The sequence below is a fragment of the Spermophilus citellus genome (assembly GCF_964194105.1).
Source record: "Spermophilus citellus genome assembly, chromosome: 4".
NCBI lineage: Eukaryota > Metazoa > Chordata > Mammalia > Rodentia > Sciuridae > Spermophilus > Spermophilus citellus.
In genome coordinates this window covers 96,769,557-96,793,243 of record NC_138185.1, presented here as the reverse complement: position 1 = coordinate 96,793,243, position 23,687 = coordinate 96,769,557, and the positions used below count along the sequence as shown (strand labels likewise).

Genomic DNA, 23,687 nt, shown 5'->3' with positions numbered 1-23,687 from the left:
TATTTGGAAATTGGATTTTTACAAATATTTTGAGACCATGGGTTACCCATACACAGAGGGAGAGAGAGGACTTTCTTTGTTCAGTATCTGACTGTTCTAGCAATCTGGGGGTTCTGACAATGTGGAATCACTATAATCTAATTTTAGGATTGAGATTTTCTGGGCCACCCAATTGACTCTAAACTGGTTAAGTAGCAGTTTGAAGAAAATTCGTTCGGTAAGAGTGGAAGACATTATTTCATGCAGCAGCACCATGTTGGATTAAGTTCCACATTGGAACTCTTTCTTCCAGTTCAGTATTTCTCTGGGGTCCAGTTCTTTATGGCCCTGTTAAAAAAGCAAAGATGTTTATCAGGCCCCTCTCTTGGTAGGCCCTATGGCAGGCAGAAAACTGCCGCCAAAGGTGTTTACGTCTAAATACTCTGAGTCTTTGAATATGTTATGTTGCCTAGCCAGGTGGAAATTGAGGTTGCAAGTTAAATTAACCACTTCAGGCTGTCACTGAGATGGGGAGATCATCCTGAATTACCCAGATGGATTCAGTTTGATCACAAAGAGCCTCGTAAGTAAAAGGGGAAGGCGGTACATTCTCAAAGTGGTACAGCATGAGGACTCTGTCTCCTCATGGCTGACTTTGGAAACAGAAGGAAGCCATACATCAAAGATAGCAGGCAGCCAATCAGATGAGTTCTCCTAGTGCCTCCTCAAGGATCACAGTCCTGCTCTCTCCTTGACTTTATCTTCATGAGACCCGCTTCCAGCTTTTAGAACTATGAAATTATAAATTTGTGTTTTCAAAGCCACCTTGTTTGTGGTAATCTCTTACAGCAGCAGAAGAAAGTAAATACGTGACCTGAACTACAACATTTGTCTCACCAGTTTCCTTCTGTTTCTCACTCAGAATATGGGCACTCCCCTACAGGGTAAAGAGCCTCCGAAAACCAGTCCTGAACTCTGGATTTTTTGTCTTTTCTAGATCTTGGCTTGATTTTCCTTCACATTCTTGTTAAATCTCTGATATCTTCAGGCAAGGATTTGTATTATTCTATCCAGGATCTCTGTTTGCCTGCAGTTGGAGGTTTGCTCCAAATTCCCCAGTCCTTCCTTGCTGGACCAATTTTATTTTGAATCTGATGAATGAGCTAGTCCAGTTGTGCTTTCGAATTTCATATTCCTTCTGCCAGTATAGCCTTGGAGTCATTCTGCAGGTTAGTGTAAGAGCTTCACGGCTGTCCTCCTTTTTCTAACCTCTCCTGAGAGGTTACCAGTGGCCCTGTAGTCTATGAGACTCAGCCCCTAGGGTCTACTTTATTATCTTTACATGTAAGTTTCCAGGTCCCTTCTGTTGCCAACGGGCAGGGCACCTTTTCTGTAACTAGGCTGTCTGCTCAGTGATCTCTGAATCATGGTAGGTTCACACCCTGCAGCCTGTCTGTGCTGACGCCATCAGTCCCACCTGTCGTGATGGAAGAGGCACAAAGTGGCCTGTGGCTGTGAAGCAGACAAGCTGACTTCTACCCTTGCTGTGCAGATGAGCTCAGCATTGTTGCTGCAGATGTGCTTCATGCAGTGCCACCATATTGGAATAAGTATATATTCTTTCAAGGAGGGCTATTTTAAAGAATAGCCCTCATTTGGGTGTTCTGTAAAATAACTCTCATTACTTACTGTCTGAATGCAAGCCAGTCCTTGATACTTTTATGCACGTTGATAAAAGAAATCATGGGGCTCTGCTGACAACCACAGCCCACTAAGGCAGCACAAAGCATTTATGGCCAGAAGGGGGAAAGGAAAGCTTTTGATTTTGAGAATTCAGGCTCAAGCCCAGTATTCTGAGCCTTTGAATTTTGCCACCATCTAAAGGAAAGCTTAGAGGCTTTTTGGCTGTGAAACAGCAAGGAGGCAAGGGAACAAAGGATGAAAGGGTAGAGAAGGGAGGGAGGGCTGGCGCCCGTGTTCTCGAGTCAGACTCATGGAGGGAAAAGTTGGCTTTCTATTCTCAAACAAAGAAAAGACCACTTGATCTCTAATGCTTGTGCTTATGACAGGGAAATTTGCATTTAGAAAAAGAAGGCAGCAACCCAGACACCCTTTGGTCCATTTCTCCAAGAGCTGCCAAAGGTGTTGTGCTTTCCAGGAGCTCCCTGAGGTGTGAGGAGATGTGAAGTCCTTCTGTGGAAGGACTGTGAAGGTCCAGATGCCATCTTCATCATCCCTGTTAGCTTTGTTACCCTGGAGACACTGATGATATCAAGAAGGGGTATGACTTGCAGATAGTGTCATGAATATATCACATACAAGCAGTCAAGAGATTTGTCATGGACTGCCATGCCCACCTGGCTTCTGCATATCTTTATTTAGGGTGCCTTAAATGTTGCAATCACAACTTCTACCATTGGAGATTAAATCATTATTTAAATATTTTTAAAAAATTGTTTGTATTCAGTATTTGTGTTGGAGCACAAAGTGCTAATTTAAAAACACTGAATCTGTGAAACTGATTGGAAAAATGGTTGCTTTAAGTATTCTTATATGTTTTCCATATTCTTCTATGAGCACAAGAATGTCTATGGCTTTATTGGGGCATTTGTTTATTTAATAAATAGGATCCAGCATCTTCTATGGACCATGGGACCCTGCAGTTGACAGGACAGCCTATTTGCTTTTTCAAGTTAACAAGTTGAAAAATGTTGTTTTGACAGTATAATCTTAACAAGAAATAACTAAATTTGTGCATTTATTCACTCACTCTGTCTGCCCTCCTTTAAATTCCCACAACACACACAGGCACATGGTAGATAGAAAGTGGATTGAAAGTACAAAACAAAAGAGTTGGGGTAATTATTTCATTAATGTGTGTTAAAATGATTTGCCTAAATTAGTTCAGGTATTCTTCACCCATTGCCAATAAATAATTAGATTAAAGTCTGTGAAGAAATCATATTGTATTGCTATCAAATGAAATGTGCTTGCACTTGCAAAAGAAGAGAAACTATACTTTCTAGAACATCAGAGAACCCCTCCTAGGCTCTCTTGGCAAATTCCCCCACTCCCTAGCATCAAGTGAGGGGGCTCCTGACTGTGGATCAAGCAGTAAGCAGGGGCATAGGCCCCCAAGAACCCAGCACAGAGCTCTGTAACAATTCAGAAGTGTGTGGTACATGGGATCCTTCCAGAGTAAACATTGGTCACCCATGACCACGTGTGTGCCAGGCTGTGAGCTGGTCTCAGGGGAACTTTCATCTAGGAAAGGCTTAAGAATGAGAGTTAGCCCCAGCCACACCCAGAGAAGTTTGGACTTTTGTGTTGGGGCCCTGATCACTTGGTTCCAAGACAGACCTGCAACAAGTGGTGAGATCTAACCCAAAAGGGCAGGTAGAGGAATTGTGCTTCTGCACCAGAGAATCTTCTGTGGCTGATAACTGGAGGCGATGTTAAGGCTGGAGGTAGAGGAGGGTACTGGAGATCTTTGTAGCCAGGAATATCATGACTGGTGGTACAAAGGGCATCTTTAGAACAGGGTCCAGATGTAGGGACAGAAGAACAGGTATGTTTTCCTTGTCTCCTTGTGAATGCCAGGCAGTGACCCTTCCCAACCTGCCGGAGCAACTGAGCTACATGCTGCTGCTGTACTCTGTGCAGTTTCCCACCAGACTCCTCAGTGCCCAGGTCATGCAGAGGCTAGGACAGATGATCTCACTAGGAAGCATCTGGAGAGTTTGGCCAGGTCCCTGATGCCAGTGCACCTGCAGATGCCTCAAGTGCACACTTTTGCCACCTGCTTACTTCCTAAGTTGAAGCCAGGTAAACTGGCTTACTTTACTTCTTTAATGATAGAAAAAATAATAGTATCTGCTTTAATGGGCATTACTTTTGGATATTACTGCTTCTGTTTTTAAGATAGAAAAAGTCACTTTTGCTTTTATTGGATAAATATTAAGAATTGAATGAATGCAAATGTGAAATATAGTCTTCCTTCAGTATCTACTGGGAATTGGCTTCAAGATCTCCTCACCCACATCCCGAGGATACCAAAGTCTGCACATGCTTAACTTCCACTTATAAAATGGGGTGGTATTTGCATATAACCTATGCATATCTTTCCATGTACTTTAAATTTTTCCTAGATGATTTATAAGACCTAATTCTATTTTAAAGGAATAATAACAAGAAAACATTTTGTACATGTTCAGTATAGGTGCATTATTTTTTTCTGAATATTTTTGGTCCTCTGATGGCTGAATCTAAGATGGTTTGAATCTAGATGCAGAGGGCCTGACTATGTAGTGTTAGTGATAGAATCTTCCCTATGAATCTAGCATTCACCCAACTAATAGTCTAGGTACTGCTGAATTATACTTGTATATCCTCATGTGATTGAACAGGGGACACAGCAACTGTCCAGATACCTTTTCTACCTGGAGGAACTATGGAGCATCAAGAGGAAGCCTGCATCAGGGTTCAGGATATCCTTGGGTCCACTTTAGTGACTCAACTCTCCAAGCTGTTTCAATTTTTAGCAAAATTGCAAGTTCAGTGCAGAGCTGGAAGACTTGCTGCTGTATCACCACCTTGCCTCTCCCATTCCGCCTCATAAGGTCAGCATAAATACATTTGTCCAAAGGCGCTTCAGAGGAGAGCAGCAGAAACTGCAAGCATTGTATTACGAGTGAAGCACTTATTTGAACCTGTTTGCTTTGCATTGTGTGAGTCTTCATGTCCTCAGCTGCATGTAGTCCCGGATACTTGGTGTGCTGTGGCTGAGCTGCAGAGGGCAGTAGCTTTGATTTGAGCCTGCATGTGTGAGCAGCATTCTTGTGGGTAATGCTGCCTCTGCTGTAGTGAGCCATCACAAACACCACCTCACATCAGAGAGGCTTGTGGATTTGTAGGATTACAAAGGCATTGGGAATCCAACTCCAAATGCCCCTCCCTCCCTCTCTCTCTCTCTCTGTCTCTCTCTTTGTTTTGTTTAAAGTCTCATACTTATTAACCAGAACAATCAGGACTAAATCTCTCAGCACTGATGATGTTTTACTCAAATTTTGGGTAAGCTTTGTTAACCCTTCACCACAGGCATTAATGAATATGGGAAGAGAGTAGCAACAATTGGACCAGGGTACATTTAACTGAAACATATTTTTGAATACATTAAAACATTATGGTACATTTTAAATTTGGGGGGGGGAAATGTCTATAAAATCCCTTGAACACTTTTTGGCTTATTTGATGTGCCATAATCTTTTCCTGTGGAACCAAGATCCTCTCAGTGAGCATCAGCCCACTGAGCTGGATATATCAGAGGCCAGAGAAGCTTTAAGGCAGTCACTTGAAGGTTGCCATGGCCTTGGGCATGGTTCTTAATGATCCTAAATGATCAGTAGTGTAAAAACCAATCTCATAACAGTGTTGTAAGATAGTAGCATCACACATAGCACAATGCCTGCTATTTAGCAAGGCATCAAAAACTCTTAACTGTCTTTTAAAAATATATATATTATTTATTTATTTATCTATTTATCTATCTATCCATCTATTTATTTATTTATGTTGCTGAGGATTAAACCCAGTACCTCACACATGCTAGGCAAGCGCTCTACCACTGAGCTACAGCCCCAGTCCCTCTTAACTGTCTTGATGATGATGACAATGATATATTACAGAGGTGACCTTAAGAATTACTTATGTTGGGCTGGGGATGTGGCTCAAGTGGTAGCACGCTTGCCTGGCATGTACGGGGCGCTGGGTTTGATCCTCAGCACCACATAAGAATAAAATAAAAGATGTTGTGTCCACCGAAAACTAAAATAAAATTTAAAATACATAAATAAATAAATTCTCTCTCCCTCTCTCTCTGTTTCTGAGCCATGTACATTACATTACATTCTCTTAAAAAAAAAAAAAGAATTACTTATGCAGGCTGGGGACTGTAGCTCCATGGTAGATCACATGGTTAACATGTGTGAGGCCCTGGGTTCAAACTCGGGGAGGGGAGGAGAAAGAAAGAAAGGAAACAACAAGAAGAATGATTTACGTGTGAGACTTTTTTTTTTTTAATATTTGTGCTAAAATGTCCCAGAATTCTGGGCTATGTTCTACTTAATCATTAATTCATTTCTCATAATCAATTCTCAATGTTTGTTTACATCTGCTTTTCATATTCTTTTATTGTAGAAAATGCACATAAAATATACCATGTTAACCATTTTTAAGTGTATAGATCAGTGGCATCAAGTTCATTCACACAGTTTGGAGCCATTACCACAAGACATCTCAAGAATGTTTTGATCTTCCCCAACTATACACCTATTTTTTGTTTTTTGTTTTTTTTTTTTTTTTTTTTTTTTTAAGAAATGAAGCTAGTGGGTTTACCACAGAAGACTAGACTGGGGTCCAGGCTGTAGGGTGGGATAGGGGGCAGTGTTGACAAAAGTTTGGCTGATGAATAACCAGGGCATGTCCTTGAAGCTGATTTGGAATGTGGCAGGTGGATGGAACAATAAATAAGTATACTTCTTAAATGAAGGAGTGTTACCATATTGCCTATAGTGAGGGAAAACTCAGTGTTAATAGAAGTTTCCTTATCTAAAATGTGTGCTTTGGAGATGAAATGCTTTTTTAAATGAGAAACTCAAGGATGATCCCTGTATTAGTTTGCTAGGGTTGCAATGGACAGGGCAGCTTAGACATTAAGTATTCATTATCTCATGATTTCAGAAGCTCAAAATCAAAGTTCAAGGTGTCAGCAGGGTTGGTTCTTCTGAGATCTCGCTTTTTGGCTCATCTCCTCCCTGTGGAGGGTCATTTTCCTGGGTCTTCACATGGTCATCCCTCTGCGTGTTTGTATCCTATTCTCTTCTGCTTATAAGGACACCAGTCTTGATGGATTACAGCCACCCTCATGATCTCACTTTAGCTTAAATTACTACCAGAAAGGGGTCTTTACAATTAGAGGCTCTTTCTGAGGTACTGAGGTAAGGACTTCAACATATGAATTTTGGAGGTAAGGGGAGTTTGCTTGAGCCTAGCAGTCTCTGAAGTTCTCTCCAGCTCTAACAATCCTCAAAATTCTTGGCAATTCCAGATGAAGCCAAGGCCCGGACCATGCCCTGGCCATGTGTGCTTCTGAGTCACATGATTGTAGCAGAACATTACAAATGCGGCTCTGAAAGTCCCAGAGACAGAATGTCCTTCTGTTTCTGAGCCGTGTACATTACATTTTTCTTAGAGAGAAAGAATAATAAACAGAGACAGAATATTTTAAGTCCTACCATCCTAGTCTGCCAAGAATAACCCTGGTGTTCTCTGGAGCCCACTCCCTTCATGGCCATCTTGTACTCTGCATCTGCAAATGTCTACCCTGTAAAAATCAGTCCACTAGTGTCAAGATAATTCACACAGCTTTAAATAAACACAGGACTCTGAAATAGCCTCTCTCTGCAAACAGAATGCAAGGCCATTTCAGTCCAAAGAAACGGACCGATGGCTAATGAAACTTTAAGAGCCTTTTAAAACAGCATTTTGTGTGTTGGGGACATGGCCCAGTGGTAGAGAGCTTGCTCACATGTGCAAGGCCCTGGGCTTCACTCCCAGCACTGCAAAATAGACAAATAATAAAATAGCATTTCAGTTATTGCACTGAGCTACTATTACCTGGGGAGTCCTCATTTTAATGCACATACATTGGAAAACAGTACTATGTAAGTTTTGAATTATTACCTTTATGGCTGTATTCTATGCAGAAAAAATGCTTTGTCATAGTAGAATGATAATTATCTAGAGTGATATCAACAGTGTTTATATCCTTTCTGTGATTGTTAGCCCCTGGCAATTTCTTTCTGATGATATGCTTGTGTGAGCAAAGATAGTTCCTTTTTTTACCACAATGTGACACTTGATAGAGAAAACATTATGACAGCCTGACCAGAGGGCTAATAAAAATAAATCCATTAATTACACTCAAGTTATTTATACTAAAGACTCCTTCCCTATATTTCTCTCCTTTCTTCCTCCCTTCCCTCCTTCCACTTTTGATCTCTTCACATCTATCAGTTGCAAACTCCACATTAAAAAATTTTCTTTGTAGTTAATTGTCATTTGGGGTGGGTGGGGTAGTACTGGGGATAGAACTCAGGGTCTCATACAGATAGAAAAGGGTTCTACCATTGAAACCCCTCCACAGCTCTTTTTTTTTTTTTAATTATGAGACAAGGCTGGCCTCCAATTTATGATCCTCCTACCTCAGCCTCCTGTGTAGTTAGAATCACAGTTGTGTACCAGCACATCTACCTAGCAAACGGTCTTTTTTTTTTTTTTAAAGAGAGAGTGAGAGAGGAGGGAGGGAGGGGGGGGGGAGAGAGAGAGAGAGAGAGAGAGAGAGAGAGAGAGAGAGAGAGAGAGAGAATTTTCAATATTTATTTTTTAGTTTTCGGCGGACACAACATCTTTGTTTGTATGTGGTGCTGAGGATCGAACCCGGGCCGCACGCATGCCAGGCCAGGCGAGCGCGCTACCGCTTGAGCCACATCCCCATTTTTTTTAAATGCAGAAGAATAATAAAGGAACTGTTGGTTCACACATTGGCTCTTTAAATCTATGTCAGCAAAGGTCCATGAAGATTTTTTAGTATACATTGAGGAAATGGTATTTTAGTATGAGTTCCTGTTTTTCAGATAGAATTTGCTTCCTTAAATATATATAGAAACTTGGAAGGCGCTGACCTGTCTTGAAAAACGAAAAAAAAAATCAACTCATTTATCCCTTTTCATCATTGGTGGTTTTCTTTACTGTGCTCTGAAATTCTCTTTTTTTGCATTAAAGCCATAATCATCTTGGCTTACTTATTAACCAGTACTGATCTGGTTGGTTAAAATGATGAGTTATTATTCATTATAAAAATGAGAAAGCATGGGTTAAGTGCATGTGTTCATTGACATTCTGCAGAGATTTCTTAAGCAGAGTTCAAGCATGAGATTTCCCAGCCATGGATGCAAGACTGAAAGAATAAAAGTGCCTTTTGGAACTGAGCAGCCTTATACCGGATTTCTCTAATGTGTACGTGCTGTTATTTTAGGTCTCCGAATTCAATCCTTTGACGTTCACCAGTGTAATCGAGTGTGAGAAGCCAAACAATGACCTGACTAGGTTTCGTGGTTGCATGTGAGTATCGTGCATCTTCCTGTGCTTATCATTCTGCTTGGTAAAGTACACACACGTGCGCACACACACGCACGCACAGAGTTATAAAATAGGTCTTAAATGTTCTTTGCCACATGGTATAATCTTGTGGGAATGCTACCCAACATGTGAACCTTCTGAGATGCTTTTTGAACAAGTTCATAAGATCCTGTCAGCAGTAGCAACTATCAATGTCCTTATAATGAGTGTGAGTGTTTCTCCCACCTGGTCAGCACTGAGCAGGTAGGGGACATGACAAGGGAAGTGTGATGGCTTACATATAGACTCAGAAAATGGCAGCTGGAGCCATGCAGGAGGAACCTGGTTGGAAGCTCATTCCTTCCTTTAGTAAGTCAGTCATTGAACAAGTACTTATATGCTAGGCACTGGCCAGTGCTCTGGATATAATACAGTGACTCAACAGACAGAGAATTCTGCCTTCATGTTTATTTTATTTAAGTTAGGAGAAAAGAAAGATTAATAAACAAAAACACACAAATAAGAAATGTAGATTCTATACGTCCAAAGTCCAGCACCATTTCTTATTCCAAAGGAGAAAAAGTAAAAATGTGGATAAATAGTCCAGTTGGTTAGTATGGGGAGAGAAAATGGAAGAGAATAGAGCATTTTGGGATGGAGTTGCTGAATTACAGACTAGAGCTATGGGGACAATTTCACAGAGAATGAGGAAGGTGACAAGGACATAAAGGACATTAGGTTTGACCTGCCCTGATTCACTGACCTTTTGTGCATCAGTGGACTCTGTAGACTTAGCTCCCATCTGGAAGATATGGGGCCTTCTCCCTGCTGCTGTCCTGCTCTCAAGCTCAAACTTAACAGTTGAGCCCAGGCTACTGCTTAGTGGTCCAGGTACAGAGTGGCCTCTCTACAGTTGTGGAGGGTCAGGGTGTTCTGCTTCTGAAAATGGGTTCTATCTCCAAGAGCTTTCAATAAACTAGAATCTTGTAATTTCTGAGTCATCTAGCATGGCTGACTGTGCCCCACACACAGTAGGCATGCAGAGATGCTAGGGGTTAGTGCATCATGGAAGACTTCACAGTGAAAGGTGAAGTGCATCTGTAGCTAAGTGTGATGGCTCAGTCACCCACTGAAATTGCTCTGAGGATCAGAACTTGGAAAATGCTATCACTTAAAGGAAAAAAAATAGGCTATCACTTAAAGGAAACAGCTAAAGGGGGGTAAAACTCCTAAGAACAAACCTTATCATATAGTTGACAATATCTCGGGGGAGAACACTCAATTACCCATATGTTCCAGTCTGCTGTGAATTTCTGGTCTCTGTCCTTTCCTGGGCTGTCTTCTCCAGGCTTCCTTAACCAGTTGCCCCAGGAGTTGAAGCCCTTGGTACCATTTGCAGAGGCTCTGTGAATCCCCCGGGCCCAAGCCAGCTAGAACAGGTGCTGGGTTTCGGAAGATAGCTAGGCATTAAACAAGTCCTCTTTGGTGCTAAGGCTGCGAGGCTCCGGAGCCCGCACTTACTAGCTAGATAACCCTGGGTGAGTTACTCACCCACAATCACTCATCTATACAATGAGAATAATTTAGGACGTTCCCTGTGTCAAGGAAAGTTCAGTTAATTTAATACACAGAAAGTTTTCAAACATGATAGGTGTTCAATAAATATTGACCACTATCATTGAGGCTGCTGTGTTAAAAATACTATTATAAATAATAATACGGAGCAAGAGATGAGAAGAGTCAGGAGATGGTACAGGTAGCCGAGTTACTCAAGTGATCTTCAGGAGGGAGATTAGTGGAGAAGGTGATTGGGAGAATGGCTTATCGTGTGTGTGTGTGTGTGTGTGTGTGTGTGTGTGTGTAAGAACCACAGGAAGAAGGAAGATGGGTTTGAGGTTTCCTGAGTTTGAGGATGTGGCAAATGCATAAGGCACAGTGATCAGATGACAGCAAAATAATATGGGTCAGGAATTGTGTTAGTCTGTTGTCTGACTATAATGAAATACCTGAGGCTGGGTACTTATGGAGAGGTTTGTGTAAAGCACAGTAAGTGCAGTATGCTGTAGACTATGGTGAGAACCCTCTGGCTGTGTCTCTGTGTCTCTCATGGTGGATGGCATCATGGTGGGAGTGTATATGAGAGGGAGAGATCACATCACCAGATAGGAAGCCAGAGGTTGAGGAGGGGCCAGTAATCCCCTCCCACTAGGCCCCACCCCTACACAGTCCCATTGCCTCTTAACATCAACACAGTGGGGATCAGGCTTCATGCACTTGAATTCATGAGGGATTACCCACATTCCCTCCAAACCATAGCAGGAATTGAGGACAGGGTAGGAGCTAGCGATAAAAATTTGAAGACCCTCTACCTACAGGTCATATTCAAAGTTAGAGAAGAGACCAGGCCATATGAGACAGTAAGGAAAGAAAAGAAAGGAATGAAGACAAAGTAATCCCCAAAGTTAGGAACAGTCACCTTGATATGATGGGGAAACCATCACAAGGGTGATACCCAGGGGAGGAGACACAGCAGGGACATTGAAAGGAGATCTGCAGTACCCTGGGTTCCACAGAAAGCCTAAGGAAGGTGACAACTAAGTCATTTCAGTAGTCTGAGAGTTTTAGCTCCAGGATATAGGAGAGGAAGAGACATTGCTCAACCACTCTTTCTAGAAGTGTGACCTAAAGAGGAGGGTTGTGACCAGAAAGAAGGCCTCAAATACAAAAGAGTGATACTTGTTAGAAAGAGAGAAGGTAGGGGAAAAAAAAGCAACCCAGGCTCGTAGAGTCCTTAGGTGCTTGTGAAGGGGACATGGTGATCTCTGTGCATGAGGGGCTGGCCCTCAGTGAGGCTGGTATCTTGTGGCTTCTCAGTTAACCCAGTACCCAGCCTTCAGCTGTCTTGATATCTCTATCCTGTTTCTCTCCCCTGGGCACTATGGAAACAGTCTTTTGAACAGACATTGTTCTGAAAGGCCTGGTCAGACTTTTCCAACAATGCTAACATTGAGTGTTCCCAGCATGGTTGTCCTCATGGGTACATTTCCTGAGAAAGACCTGCTGAGTGCTGAGAAGGGAACGAAATCCTTTCTGCTCTGTTCTCTAATCATCTTGCCTTCCCCCTTTGTTTTTCTACCCTGTTTTCCTACCCTGAATGTCCCCCAGAGCCTGGGCCTAGGAAGGGCAGAGAGTTTGAGCAAAATAATGTGGGCCAGGAATTGTGTTAGTCTATTGTCTGACTATAATGAAATACATATGGCTGTCTACATATGCACAGACCTCTGCATATGTAACCCCATTTAACTGATTTGCTATCTCTACCAGATGAGGTGGTTCGGATTTGCCACAGGATTGACAGTGTGCCCACAGGCCCCTCTTCCAGCCAGACTAACTCAAGCAGGGTCTTTGGAGCCTATGGATAGCATTGTCTGAAAGGTTTTCTTGTGACTGTGGCACACCATCAGCCTCATCAAGGCTGAAGCTCAGATCCAGAAACAATACAAAGGGAGGATCAGCGAGGTCAGGGGATCCAGGGTATTAGCAAAGGGAGCAGGGCAGCCTCATGCTGAGGACTGCTGTCCATGCTGGATTCCCATGTTCTATCCTGGATAGAGAGAAGGAGGTCAGAGAAAAGGAGGTTGATTCACACTCATCCCAATAATGCTAGGAGCAGGGAACTAACCTGGGGAGCAGATCTGTCATGGAGACTGCAGAGCCAGTTCCTGGTTGGCTGGCTTGTGTGTTTGTTATCATCTCAGGGTGGCCTCCCTTTAGCCTCTGTGAGACAGTGGCTACATGCAAGTAACTTCGTTATGCCAGGGAACCATGGATGGCAGACCAAACTCCTCAACAGGCATGCCAGCAAGTTTTGTTCTTTTCTTGGACCAGCCAATCCAAACTCAAAATCTTAGCCATTTGCAGAGCTAAGTTTGGGTTTATAGCAGCAAGAAAACCCAAGTCTGAAGTTAAGCTCTCCCCATTGCTGGGGCAGGTGACCTTAGAAATTTACTCTGCATTTCTGATCCTCCGCCTTTGAATTTTGTGGTTAACATTGGCTACCCCCTCAACTTCACAGGCTGACCTGAGAAACAAATGAAAGAAAATATGTGAAATACCACATGAATTAGAATATATCGTGCAACCACTCTGTGCTAGCTTTAGTGTATGGTTCCACTTATGTGAGATGTCTGCGGTAGGACAATCTTATAGATACAGATAGGGGATCAGAGGTTGTTAGGGCTTGAGAGGAGGGGAGTGGAATAGGAATGGGGAGTGACTGCTAATGGGTATTGGGTTTCTTTGGGGGATGAAGAAAATGTTCTCAAATTAGCTGCTGGTGGTAGTTGCACAATTCTCAATTTACAAAACAGCAACAAAAAGCTCCAGTGAACTATATACTTTAAATAACTGAATGTAAACTAAATCTCCTGCTATTAGAAAAAAAGTGTTAAGAACACTTTAAAGACCTGTGTTGTTTCAAATGATCTTTATATGAAGTCTTCAGTTAGAAACTGGAAATAGAAATATTCTTCACCTCTTTCAGGGCTCTGTCCTTAGCTCCTGCCCCAGGGCATCACAGCTGCACATACAGGCCCCTTATGAATGGAGACTTGGCTTAGGGTGACTCCATTTTTTTTTTTTTTAAAGATACCATGTTTTTTTTTTTTTTTTTTTAGAGAGAGTGAGAGAGGAGAGAGAGAGAATTTTTGATATTTATTTTTTAGTTCTCGGCAGACACAACATCTTTGTTGGTATGTGGTGCTGAGGATCGAACCCGGGCCGCACGCATGCCAGGCGAGCGCTACCGCTTGAGCCACATCCCCAGCCCAAGGGTGACTCCATTTGACTGTGTTCAGTCAACTTCATGTTGTATAGTGATCTTTGAAACCACAACTCAATGAAACATTTGCATTTTCCCCTAAAGGATGAAGCAAAAGAGGCTGGCTGGTCATCTGATGTAAATTTCCAATTCACATTATAAATTCAGTTACCTATTTTTCTCTTCAGAACTATCAATGTTTGTTTTATATATTTAGGTGCTTTGATGTTTGGATGCGTATATACTTGTTATGTCTTCCTGTTGAATCCACTCTTTCTTTATAAGATGACTTTGTTCATCTTTTGGGAGATTTTAGATTCAAAGCTCTTTGCCTGATATCAGTAGAGCCTCCCCTGATCTCTTCTGGATACCATTTTTACCCCAAAGTTAGAGTCCACAGAGCAGGGTTTTGAGCTTTTCTTCCTGATGCTGCAGAGCCATTTGCAACCACATAGGGCTAGTGTGAGCATTGAATGCCATCCGGAGCCCAGAGCCTGCTTGTTGGGGTACAAACAACAGAGATGTCATGGTAAAATTTCTCTGGTGACTGTGAGTATGAAGGACCCAGGCTGGTGGTGTTGAGGCTAGCAATGGTGTGCTGCAGGCTCCAGCAAAAAAAAAAAATGTGGGTAACCTGAATTAGGGCAATGAATTAGGTGAGAAGGAGGCCCTGGATTAGAGAAATAGCCAGTGAGGAGGTTGATATTGAGAACTGATGGTAGAATGGATGGGAAAACAAGGCATTAATAACACTGAGGTTGCTGGTCCAGCAACCTCAACCAATGTATCAGCAAGTTGCTTTCTCCTGATGTGCCTCTGCTTGGCTTGTGGATGTCCTTCTGCTCCTTATGGCTGATGTGGAGCCACTAACCAGGATGAAGCAGAGAGGAAAACCCAAGTCTCTAAGTGTTGCAGATGATATGCCCTGGGGGAGGCAGTCAGCCTGAAAACTCTCTTCAAGGTTCTGGCACTTGATATTGCAACCCTTAGACCTTGGGGGGAGGTATGTGGGCACAGGAATGCCTTGTATTCCTGTTTCTGAATGGACAGATTCCAACCCTGTTGCAGATGCTTGTCAGCATGTTGGTCATTACTAGAACTCACCTTCCTTCACATACTGGGACTCAGACACATAAGAGCCATTCCCAACAGCAAGTGCAGTCACCAGAAATGGAACATCTTTCAAGAGAGAAAAGCTGAGCAGGTCATTTATTAGCTGAACTTGACATTTCCCAAAGATCCTGCATATGGCACTTTTTTAGTGCATGCTACATGGTACCATCAGACAGTACTCTCATAAAATTTTACTTCTGGACAGTTTTGATTTAGAAGAGATTGGTTTGATGAGTTAAGAGGCCTGGGGACTTGAACTAGATGAACTCTTCGAGGTAGCTTAGATTAAATGTTAAAGGATGTATTCAATTGGCAAGGCTGCCATAACGAATCACCACAGACTGGGCAGCTTTGACAAAAAAAGTTTATTTTCTTGCAATCTAGAGCCTGGAAGTCTAAGACCAATGTATCAGCAAGTTGCTTTCTCCTGAGATACCTCTGCTTGGCTTGTGGATGTCCTTCTGCTCCTTATGTCTTCCCATGATTGTCCCTCTGTCTATGTGCCTTTGTTCTAATGTTGTCTTTTTTTTTCTACCCCAGTTTGGTGCTGGGAATTGAACCCTTGAGCCTATCAGGCAAGCACTGTATGCACAGCCACATCTTCTGCCCCTAGTCTCTTCTTTTAAGGTTATCACTCTGATTAGATCAAGTCCTGCCCTGATGGCCCTTTTGAAACTTAATTTCTTGTTTTAAAGACCCTGTCTTCAAATTCCAGTAATATCCTAAGGTCCTGGAAATTGGGACTTCAACATCTGAATCTCAGGGAGGACACAGTTCAGCCCAGGCTGTTGCTTCTCTGAATCTATAATGTGAACTTTGAATCTCAAAGGGGGAAGTGCTGAGTATAGCTTGATGGGCTCACGTTCTTGTGTGTAGCTTCATGGAATTGAGACTCATGCTTGCATGGCCCTGGGTCTGTTCCACTGTTATCTGGGACTCTCCCTTTCAGAAGTCTAAGGCAGGTGCCCTTCGTCACCCACACTGTTGCGTGTGCTCGCATGATGGCATCACAGCTGCGTGCTGGGACTCCCCTGGGTACTGCTGTTTTCCAGCCTTCCTTCCATTGTGATGAGCTGGTCACAAAGAGCTGTGGGTTGTTTTTTTGTTGTTGTTTGTTTGTTTTTTTAATGTTTTTTGGTTGTAGATGAACACAATACCCTTATTATTATTATTATTATTTTTTAACGGAGCTGAGGATAGAACCCAGTGCCTTCCACATGCGAGGTGAATACTCTACCATTGAGCTACAACCCCAGCCTGCTGTGGTTCTTATATAGGCCAGTGCACCTCCTGGTGATGAGTTGCTGTCTGGCTTGATTAGAAGCATAGCATGGTTGTCCCTCAGTTTCCAGGGGATTGGTTCCAGGACCCTCCACTGACACCAAAACCTACAGATGCTGAAGTCTCTAATAGAAAATGGTGTAGTATCTGCATATAACCTGGGTGCATTCTCCTGAATACTTTAAATCATCTCTAGATGACTTATAATAACCTAATACAATGTAAGTGCTATGTAAATAGTTGTTACACTGTATTGTTAAGGGAATTATGGTGAAAAATCTGAAAATGTTCAGTACAGTCAAATATTTGTTTCAATATCTTTCATTCTGGTTGGTTGAATCTACAAATGCTGAGAACCCATATTGACTGTAGTTTCTAAAAAGCTGTCAAAGAAGGCTTATCTAAAATAGGTATTTTTCTTGTTTCTTTTGAGTTTTATCTCTTATTCCTAGTAAGCATTACTGGAGCTTTGAGATGAGTCATTCTTTACTGTTACTTCAGAGAAATTGTTTTCATATCCAGCTGTTTCTAGAGACATCCATGTCAGAAATGTGGCTATGGTGTCCTCTCATTTGGAAAGTGTGAAGCAGGGCTTTCTTTGTAGTTAATATCATCTTATACAGGCTGGTTTCTGGATGCTTCAGCTGGCAGTGAGGTTTTCAGTCTTGAATCTCTTTTTGAAGTAGAACTTGACTCTGTCTTAGAGTTGCCAAAGTGGAATGTCAGCTCAGTGTTGATTAAGCATCTCCCCCACCTCTGTGTTCCTTGGCATTTGCTCTGCAAAAGAACCACCCAGCATGCATTTTAGCTTTGATTGCATTGTGTAGCTTTTCTGATTATTTCCCTAGTAACTGGGTACAGTGCTAGGAGTTGGGAGAAGGAAAAGACTTCCAAGGGTTTCTGGTAAGCTTCCAAGAACCTCAGTGGAGGCATTTTGATTGTGGGTATACCCAGAGGGGTGAGTTTACTGAAAAGGTGGTGTTTTGGAAGGTGCTTCTCTCAGTGTCACTGCCTGGGGAAGATTAGACTGTGCTTGGCTGTAGTTCTGGAAGCCTCTAAGGCTCCCCCTTGAGACCGGTACATTGGGTTCCTGCGATTCTTCTGTCCCAATGTAGTCCTAGCATGGGGCTGTCCTATCCAGCACAGGTCATTGGTGAGCCAGGAGGATGAGTTTGAAGACCAGAAGCTTAAGCTTAGATTACCCTTCTGAATCTACATACTAATGAAACAATTTAGAAGCTTGTTTCATGGGCTTACATTTCAAATTACATATATTAGTATTTCTAATAACTTTGTGATTTTTTAATAAGGGAAAAATGTAAAAAAAATGTTGCTCAAACTAATATCATTCCCTTTTCCAGATGCATATTTGTATTTTTTATGACATAAGGTGCTGATTATAAGTAACCTTTCCTTTGAGAAGCAGGAGATATACCACCTAGCAAAGCCAACCTTGTCTGGTTTCCCAACTCTGCTCTGCTTTCCACATTTGGTCTTCTCTAGCTATGTCAGTTTCTAGAGTTTAAAAAAAAAAGATACAAAGTAAATAAATAAGAACCAGGCTTTCCAGTTCTTTTGGATTCCCAGTTACTAGTGAACAGTAACTTTTTCTCAGCTCTTGTAGAGGCACACTAAAATAAGCCACCCATACTTGAGGCTCCCTGATCCCTTTACCTGTCCAGCTTTCAGGTTTTCTGGAGCTTCCAGTTATTCCAGGGCCTTCCTTCCCTAAGGTAGCGCTGATTGGGAATTGTATGCAATTACATGACATGTGCCAATTATTCATCAATAGCATACACGATAATGGGAAGAAGGCTGGACTGTACAAGGAAAACCTGCTGCTTCGAGGGTGTACCATCAGGAATACAGAAGCAGTAGTTGGCATTGTCATCTATGCAGGTAGGTATAGGCACTTTTTTTTTTATTTATCGGATGTTCACAACATTACAAAGCTCTTGACAAATCATATTTCATACATTAGAATCAAGTGGGTTATGAACTCCCATTTTTACCCCAAATACAGATTGCAGAATCACATCGGTTACACATCACATTTTTACATACTGCCATATTAGTGACTGTTGTATTCTGCTACCTTTCCTATCCTCTACTATCCCCCCTCCCCTCCCCTCCCATCTTCTCTCTCTACCCCATCTACTGTAATTCATTTCCCTCCATGTTTGTTATCCCATTCCCCTCATAACCTCTTATATATAATTTTGTATAACAATGAGGGTCTCCCTCCATTTCCATGTGATTTCCTTTTTTTTTTCTCCCTTTCCCTCCCGCCTCATGTCTCTGTTTAATGTTAAACTTTTCTTCCTGCTCTTCCTCCCTGTTCTGTTCTTAGTTGCTCTCATTATATCAAAGAAGACATTTGGTATTTGTTTTTTAGGGATTGGCTAGCTTCACTAAGCATAATCTGCTCTAGTGCCATCCATTTCCCTGCAAATTCCGTGATTTTGTCATTTTTTAGTGCTGCGTAATACTCCATGGTGTATAAATGCCACATTTGTTTTATCCATTCATCTATTGAAGGGCATCTGGGTTGATTCCACAGTCTAGCAATTGTGAATGGAGCTAGATATCAAATCAGAGACTCTCCGTCTGATAGAAGAAAAAGTTGGCTCCGATCTACAGATTGTGGGGACGGGCTCAAAATTCCTTAACAGGACACCCATAGCACAAGAGTTAATAACAAGAATCAACAAATGGGACTTTCTTAAACTGAAAAGTTTTTTCTCAGCAAGAGAAACAATAAGAGAGGTAAATAGGGAGCCCACATCATGGGAACAAATTTTTACTCCTCACACTTCAGATAGAGCCCTAATATCCAGAGTATACAAAGAACTCAAAAAATTAGACAATAAGAAAACAAACAACCCAATCAACAAATGGGCCAAGGACATGAACAAACACTTCACAGAGGAGGACATACAATCAATCAACAAGTACATGAAAAAATGCTCACCATCTCTAGCAGTCAAGGAAATGCAAATCAAAACCACCCTAAGATACCACCTCACCCCAGTAAGATTGGCAGCCATGACGAAGTCAAACAACAACGAGTGCTGGCGAGGATGTGGGAAAAAGGGTACTCTTGTACACTGCTGGTGGGACTGCAAACGGGTGCGGCCAATTTGGAAAGCAGTATGGAGATTCCTGGGAAAGCTGGGAATGGAACCACCATTTGACCCAGCTATTGCCCTTCTCGGACTATTTCCTGAAAACCTTAAAAGAGCACACTACAGGTATAGGCACTTTAGATCGCGTGCTGCCATGTGGTGCTGTATGCTCTCAAACATTTCTCCCTAATTTTTATCCGGAAGAGTAGCATATACCATTGTAGGAAATTTAGGAAACTAGGATACGAAGAGAGCTTAAGTAAGAATTGTTCTAATAATTTCTCAACTAAAAGTGTTCTGTCTTGGCATTATAGCATATTTATTTCCATTCATTTTCCCACCATTGTTAAATATGCCAGATTAATTTTATACCCTGCTATTTTGACCCAGATTGTCATATAAGCATAATTGGGTGTCAGCATAGCAGTTCATTCCATGGGATCCACATCAACTGGTCCTTTAACTGTTGGTCATTGGCTCACTACATTTCTTCCTATTCCCCAACAGGACACGAAACCAAGGCTCTGCTGAACAACAGCGGGCCCCGCTACAAGCGCAGCCAACTTGAGAGGCAGATGAACTGCGACGTGCTCTGGTGTGTCCTTCTCCTCGTTTGTATGTCTCTGTTTTCAGCGGTCGGTAAGTCTCCTAGATAGATCACCAATGAATGGGCACTGCTGAGTAGCCTCCAGGCGAGCTCTGTGGGCTGCCTTGACTCATTCTGATCCAGCATTCTAAAACACATTTTTTCCACTGACTTGGTCTCAAGGGCTGTTTGCATCAGCACAGGCCACATTGAGATGCCTAGATGATTGACGGCAGAGTAATGTTATTTTCTGAATTGACAACTCTTTGGAAGAATGGATGCATCACAGCAGCAGTAATAATGAGTCCGTGAAAGAAGCATCAGAAAGCTGGTGATAAACTAAGGCCAATAGCAAGATGTTACAATGTGAACTTCATGAAATCAGGAAAAAAGAAACATTACTTGGATACCAAGAAGGGGCTGCAGTTTACATTAGCCTTGTAGGGAAGTGTGTTGACGCCCCAGTACAGGACCTTCACCTTGTCCCTGATCTGCTGCCAACATACACGAGACAGGTGTGACATGGTCTGAGAGCTCAGTGGTAAAGGACATAAGCATATAGAACACAAAAAAGACTTCTGTTATCAGATAGATGGGGGACCCAGTCGGTTAAATCGTGTCTACTGCTGTTGCTTCTCTGAATGTGAACTTTGAATCTCCAAAAGGAATAATAATGGGAAGCATATCCAAAGCCCACTGATTTTTCATGAGACTAGTCTTTTGTGAGACACACGCTACAAAATTCTTTTTTGTGTGCTTCACACTGCTAAACACAGATGATTCCTACATTATGACCAGTGGTATCATTACACATCAACAATAGGAAACTTTTGGTATGAGGATAAGTCCAATTTCAAGCTCCTTCCAGAAATCTGATCAAGGGTGCCAAAAATACTTGTGTGTTTTTACTTTCTTACATGGCAAGGCAGGCTAATAAAGCCATATGTGCTATGTCCTCTGTCCTAAATGTGCTGTAATCTTAAAAGTTTTGCTTAATTTATACTAGTAGTGCTCATACTTTTTCTATCAGATGAATGATGTTTCTCTTCGAATGTTGCTACAGGACATGGATTGTGGGTACAGCGGTATCAAGATAAGAAAGCATTATTTGATGTCCCTGAGTCTGACGGCAGTTCTTTATCCCCAGTCACAGCAGCAGTTTACTCATTTTTGACAATGATAATAGTTCTGCAGGTAACAGTACTAAGCATCGTGTGATACTTGCTTTACTTTTCTCAAGAGAACTTGAAAGTCATAATAGTCTGCTAAGAATTTCCTATAATTTCTGCATCTGGGAGAACCACAAATCTATCTGCCTGATGTGTTGCTTTTTATTTCTCCACTTATTTATAGGTTTTCATCCTTGGGTGATTTTTCAAGTTAAAGATCTCCTTTGCTTTTCTTAAGATTCCTAATACTTTGAAATCTTGGTGTTGGTCATCATTTTCATTTCATTGTTTTTCCTTTCAATTTTTTTCTTTTCAGTGTTGGGGATCAAACCCAGGGCCTCATATCAGGCAATCCCCTACCCAAATTACTTTGTTTAAAAATAAATTTTATTTTGAAATGATTTTAAGATTTACAGAAAAGTTGAAAAGACTAACATAAAGAGCTCCCATAATTCCATCACACAGGTTCTCCAAAATGTGAACATGTTATATTATTGTAGTGTATTATAAAGACAAGAAAATAACTTGGGTACTTTGCCGTGAACACAATTCAAACTGCATCATTCAGAGCTCACCTATCTTTCCACTGATGTGGTTTTTGTTTGTTCCAGGATTCAGTTCAATTCAGGTTATCACATTTATCAGTACTTGTTGTTGTTGTTGCTAATATTATTCACATGCCTCCTTCACAACTCCCAGTTACTGAAAGTCTATGTCTAGAAAGTTTAGTTAAAGATTGGGGATGGTCCCAGTGCTCCAAATGATGAGAAGGGAAGCAAGAGTCACCACCAACCCTTTTGAGAATATAGAGAATAACCAGAGGATGTATACTTAGCTTCACCTAGGAGGGAAGCTCTGCTCTCTCTTATCATCTGTGCTTCATATACAGGAAACAGCCTTATTTAACTTTCCAAATTAGTCCTTTTATATAAATGCAAAATTTGTTCTGGTATTGAGGTAGGGTAATATTTGGCATTTCATTAACATAATTAATTTACCCAGAGAACCATGTTACTCTGAATATGATATTCTGGGCCTATACAAATTATTTCAATGCTGTGACTCTAAAAAGTAAATACTAATTTCAAGGAAGTTGGTCTAAAAATTTCAAGACATGACTGCAAACAATTCTTGCAAAGCTTTGTCCATTTATTCTATATTATACAAGATTGAAGAAATGGTGCTTTAACACAAAACTAGGCTCTGAAAAAAAGAATGTCATTTTTTGGTGGATGTTGTCTGAACTCTGGGGTTGTGTCCATGAGAGACAGGCAGCTCCTATCACCTGGGGCCCAAGGGAGGCCTGGGGGTCAAACATTGCCATGGTTTGAGATGACTTTGCTTACGCAGACTCTGACTATGCCATATTTTTTTTTCTTTCTCTCTCTCTCTTCTTTCTTTCCTTTCCTAGCCTCTCTCGAGCACAATTTAGTAATACGAAAATGCTTGCTTCTGCCCAAGCCATGGTCACACTTCCAGACACCATAGTGGATTTCCGCTCTGCAGTTGCATCATAGGCTGTCCTAGTTTAAACTCTATGCCAATTCTTTAATCCTTTTCCAATAGTGACTCTAAACCAACCTATTTAAGCTCTTAAAGGTACAGTATAGTCCCTGCTTCCTCCTGGTTGTAGTCATTTGTCATTTAAATAGATCAGACCAATTCTATAGCTCCATGTCCTCACGGTCATTCATCCTGTGTGCCTTGTGTCTCCTAGGTTTTGATCCCTATTTCCTTATATGTTTCCATTGAAATTGTTAAAGTTTGCCAAGTGTACTTCATTAACCAGGATATAGAGTTGTACGATGAAGAGACAGATTCTCAGCTGCAGTGTCGGGCTCTGAACATCACAGAAGACTTAGGGCAGATACAGTATATCTTCTCAGACAAAACTGGCACTTTAACTGAGAATAAAATGGTTTTCCGAAGATGCACAGTGTCTGGCATAGAATATTCTCATGATGCAAATGGTGAGTCTGGGGGATTTTCTATTTGGGCTGGACCAGAAAACTGCTATATCCAATGCTGTGTGTGAACACACACACACCAGCTTCAGGGATTGCTGATTTTCAAGGAAGCAAAAAGACATGGCTGTCAGAGCACCTCGGGAGCCTCTGGCACGATTTATAGGAAAGGCTGACACTACCAGGCTCACTGCAGTGTGTGGAATGGCAGGCATGTTTCAGCACTCATTTTCTGTCGGGCAAGTGCAGCAGCAGGCAGGGCACCCTTAAGGAGCTCATTTCTGAGGCATGCAGTCATTTCACTCTGTCACACCCAGGGACAAAGAGATGTTTCTGTTGTCACTCATCTGTCTTCCTGTTATCAGCTAAAGATTTTTAGAAGGGCATTGGTTAATTCAGGCTGCATTCTTTCCCTTGGAACAAAATGTCCGTGGGAGCTGGCGAGAAATCAATCGCCTCACTTTCGATTATGAT

At 41.8% G+C, this 23,687-nt stretch overlaps 1 protein-coding gene across 4 annotated transcripts in view; it reads left to right on the top strand.

The window, feature by feature from the left end:
• Positions 1–23,687, top strand: part of ATP10A (ATPase phospholipid transporting 10A (putative)) — a 187,926-nt gene that overhangs the window by 122,916 nt on the left and 41,323 nt on the right. For 3 of the 4 annotated variants that reach the window (XM_081291318.1, XM_081291317.1, XM_081291316.1), the window contains exons 3-7: positions 9,074–9,159; positions 18,162–18,268; positions 20,002–20,133; positions 21,144–21,274; positions 22,967–23,219. In XM_081291318.1, the coding sequence (XP_081147444.1) occupies positions 9,074–9,159; positions 18,162–18,268; positions 20,002–20,133; positions 21,144–21,274; positions 22,967–23,219 (709 nt within the window). The remainder of the gene's footprint in view (positions 1–9,073; positions 9,160–18,161; positions 18,269–20,001; positions 20,134–21,143; positions 21,275–22,966; positions 23,220–23,687) is intronic. The other variant, XM_081291319.1, reaches the window with a different exon arrangement.